The sequence below is a fragment of the Sorex fumeus genome, unplaced genomic scaffold (assembly GCF_029834395.1).
Source record: "Sorex fumeus unplaced genomic scaffold, SorFum_2.1 ptg000063l, whole genome shotgun sequence".
Classification (NCBI taxonomy): domain Eukaryota; kingdom Metazoa; phylum Chordata; class Mammalia; order Eulipotyphla; family Soricidae; genus Sorex; species Sorex fumeus.
Window position 1 is genome coordinate 56,590,876 of NW_026606120.1, and position 3,847 is coordinate 56,594,722.

General features: G+C 45.3%; 1 protein-coding gene across 2 annotated transcripts; it reads left to right on the forward strand.

Moving 5' to 3' along the window:
• Window positions 1-2,182: 2,182 nt before the first annotated feature.
• LOC130035922 (C-C motif chemokine 4) lies at window positions 2,183-3,520 on the forward strand. 2 transcript variants are annotated; one of them, XM_056127849.1, is made up of 3 exons: window positions 2,183-2,258; window positions 2,714-2,828; window positions 3,388-3,520. In XM_056127849.1, the coding sequence occupies exons 1-3, from the start codon at window positions 2,183-2,185 to the stop codon at window positions 3,473-3,475; spliced, it is 279 nt and encodes a 92-aa protein (XP_055983824.1). In that variant the 3' UTR covers window positions 3,476-3,520. The 2 variants fall into 2 exon arrangements, with proteins under 2 accessions (XP_055983824.1, XP_055983825.1); XM_056127850.1 differs by having other exon boundaries at window positions 3,403-3,475.
• The last annotated feature ends 327 nt before the right edge of the window (window positions 3,521-3,847 follow it).

A 3,847-nucleotide genomic window follows, 5' to 3' on the forward strand; every position in this document is an offset into this window, starting at 1 on the left:
TGGTGCATCTTTTGTCGAAATAATGAATGTACTCAACGTAGAGAAGAGTTAAGTAGAAATCATCTACCTTACAGGCATTGGGAGCGATGGGAGGGGGCATATATTGGGGTTCTTGGTGGTGAAAAACGAGTACTGGGAAGGGAGAGGTGTTTGATCATTGTGTGACCGAGACTTAAACCTGAAAGCTTAGTAACTTTTCCCACAGTGATTCAATAAATAAACATAAGAAGAAAAAATAATAAATAAATATAATTATGAAAAAAAAGTAAGATGGAGTTCATGCCCAATTCAATCAGCTAATCAGTGGCTGAATAAATAGAGTACTCCTACATTTAAAAAAAAACAAGGTTTTTGATGCACAAAGATAAAACACCACCAATTAGGACACCACAAAAGATGCAAACATACGTGATATCAGGGATTTATAAGATATTAGAGCTTGTGATGGGGTTCTTGGTGCAAAGAATATTTAAGGACAAGAAAAGAGTGAGGTCAGAAAAGATAGTATAGTGTATAGGGGGTGATGGTATAATGAGGTAGGATGATATTGCACTTTTTAAGTTACTCTTATTTTAGTTCACACTAAGTGCTCAGGGCTTATTCCTGGCTCTGCACTTGGGGAATCACTCCGGGTGATACTTGGGGGACCATATGGGATGCCAGAATTGAACCCGGGTCAGTCACATGCAAGGCGAACACCCTACCCGCTCTACCTCTCTCCCTCTATCTATATCTCTCCGGCCCCACTTTTTAAGTGACTCTAACTCCTCTCCCACATCTCTACAGTGGCTCCTTCTTTCCAAACTTTTTATTCTCCTTTCTCAATGCAGAAGCAGGTATCAGCGAGGGGCTATGGAAGAGCACATAGGTCAGCATGGTAAGCTGAACGTAGAGAGCGATCTGACCAAGTTATTCCAATCCTCTCACCTCCTCCACTCCCCTACACAATTCTATTTCTGACCTTTGGTACTTCATCTAATCCTCTCACATCAACCACAGATCACCAGCACCTGCCAATGAAGCAGATCCTACAACCATGAGGAACCTGAGGGACTGATCTGGTGACACTGACATGCTGAGATGGCACATTCCACCTGCCACCTAGAAAAGCTGATGTCTGTGTGTGCAATACGACATTAATATATCCAGGTTTTCCCAATGAGATTCTTTTGGATTTCTTTCTCCTTTTTGTTACTGGTCTATGAACACAGAGAAAAATCTTTACTTCTTTTTCCAGTTTCCTGGCTTTAGAATAGACTAGCCCAAGTGGCTTGTGATCAACCATTTCTTCTTTGGGGCCACCTCCTATTTTTGTTTGGGAGATGACAAGGTACAAAGAAAGTGGATTTGAGAGTCAAATGTGTCTCTATTCAAACCGTAGCACTGCCACTGAGCAGCTGAGATGAACCTGGAGCTGCTCACAGCTCTCCCAGCTGACCCTTTCTGCCACTGGGGCATCATCACATCCTCTCTCAGAATCATGGTCAAATTCAATGTCACATGGATGGAGCAGTGTGCATACTACCTGGCACATAATAAATTTTCCATAATTAGAAGGTGTACATATGCCTGTACTTGATCCTTGTACATTGGTAAGCCTGGGTTCATCTTTTTAATCTTGAGAAGACACTAGATTTTCTTTCAATCACTACAGTCACTCATGAGAGTGGAAGGAAGCCCCAGAAATAGAACATGGTTCTCCCTTCTTTCTCAGGGCCTGGCTGGTGACAAGGAAAGATTGACGTGAGACTTCCTGGTACTGGAAATGCCAACCACAGAGAGAAGCCTGATCTCATTGACAGATCTCTTTAAGCAGGTGTCAATGTTTCTCTTTCCTCTCGGTTTGCAAGTGTCTCTCCAGCATCTGCCTGGGACCTTGGCGTACCACTTCCCCCTGAGGTACAGCCCACTTCTTGTCCCCTGCACTCCCCCAACCCCGCCTTCTTCCTCTATGTCATTATCTCCTTGGGTTCCTCACTCTCACTGGGCTTCAGTTTCCCTATGGGCACCATGACATCATCTCAGCCCTGGAAATTCCACTCACCCTTCAGGGTCTCCTACCTCCTGTTACAGGCCTATAAAAAGGGGTTCCCAACTCAGGATGGGCACAGAACACCTCTGACTCCTAAGCTTCTAGGATCTGCAGCTTCTGCTCCTGAAAAGCCTCTTCTCCACCAAGACCATGAAGCTCTGTGTGGCTGGGCTCGCTCTGCTCGTGCTCATGGCTGTCTGCTGCTCTCCAGCATACTCTGCGCCACGTAAGTCCTCTCTGGTGATTGCTCCATCTGTGACAGTCATTTTTTCAGTTAGGGCGGCTCAACAGTGGCCTCTATGGAAGGAACAAAAGGCTCTGGGAAGATTTTCAAGTAGTCTGCCAACTCAACTGTAGTTGAGTCTCAGTAATGTTCAAGTTCTCTTTTCTAAAGAAATAGAAACTAGCAGACTTTTTAAAAGCCAGTCCCTGCCTTTCTTGGGGCTTTGTCTCCCTGACTAGAATGCAGAAGTTCCCCTACCCAGTCCTGCTTCCATGGGCTGAGACTCTTCCACAGTCTTCTCTTCAGAATAAGGATTCTACTCAGGCTGGGTGGGATTAGATTCAGGGAATCAAATCCTGGGATTTGGAGAGTCCCACAGAGAGATGATCAGCGAATATTGATAACTAGGAGGGTCAGCTCCTGTTAGAGCTTCTGGCTCACCCTGTCTTTCCTTCTAGTGGGTTCTGACCCTCCCACGGCCTGCTGCTTCTCTTATACCCTGCGGAAGATTCCTCGGAATTTTGTGACGGATTACTATGAAACCAGCAGCCTCTGCTCCCAGCCTGCTGTAGTGTAAGTTTCAACCCTGGGTACTCTGGGAGGCAAAGACAAGAGAAGGATGGGGCGGGGGTGGATATTAAGAAGTAGGAAGCAGGTTTCAAGACTGAAACTCTCTTGAAAAGCAGTGAGAAACAAGCCACAAAGTGCCTGGTTGAGTCCAGGAGGGGAAATAGAATGAAGGGAGGGAAAATTGATTTGGAGGGAGCAAGTGTGCCAGAGGTGAAGAAACCATGGAAAATAAAAAGATTATGGGACCTATGGGCTGATGGTTTAAACCCTGCATAGAAAGGCCTATGAGAAAGTTATTCACAGGGCTGCAGGAAAGGGACCAACATGTCTATATTAATTGCAAGACTCATTCGGTCAACCTCAGAGGTTGTTGCTATATCCAGGGTGTAAGTTACAGGAGGCCTATTTACAGCATCACCTCCTGGAAGGGTCTCCTCACCCCCTAGATCTACCCAACATGCACCGTGTCAAGCAGAGGGAGGTCCCCACCATACACCAGGGATATACCAGATGGCCTTCAACATGCCAGTGATTTCTAATCTGTCCACTTCTCCTTTCACAGATTCCAAACCAAAAGAGGCAGGCAAATCTGTGCTAACCCCAGTGAGGCCTGGGTCCAGGAATACATGGATGACTTGGAACTGAACTGAGCTGCTCTGGACTAGTGCTGGGGTCTGCAGTGAAGGTCACCTGAGGCTGAGGCTTCTCTGCAAGATCCCCTCTTGCTCAGAACTTCTCCCAATAGCCCCTGTTCCTCTATGTAATTTTATCTATACTGTGTGCAATATTATTATATTGGGTATCATTTTCATTATTTATTACTTTGTTAAAGGTTGTCTATCCCCCATGGGGACGGTTCACTCTCATGTTCTCTGCTATTGTGGATACACAAGACAATGTGGTTGATTCAGTTTTACTGTTTTCACAATAAAGCCTTTGAAAATGTAGACAGTTCCTTTGTGCTTTGTGTTTTACCTTGGTTTGGGGTGAAGAGAGTTGCTTGGTGCTGTTCACAGAGATCA

Excerpts from the sequence above, each read along its gene's own strand:
- LOC130035922 (XM_056127849.1), top strand. The coding sequence starts at position 2,183 with ATGAAGCTCTGTGTGGCTGGGCTCGCTCTGCTCGTGCTCATGGCTGTC. Across the intron at positions 2,259-2,713 it reads TCCAGCATACTCTGCGCCAC|TGGGTTCTGACCCTCCCACG; the intron begins GTAAGTCCTCTC and ends CTTTCCTTCTAG. Across the intron at positions 2,829-3,387 it reads TGCTCCCAGCCTGCTGTAGT|ATTCCAAACCAAAAGAGGCA; the intron begins GTAAGTTTCAAC and ends CTCCTTTCACAG.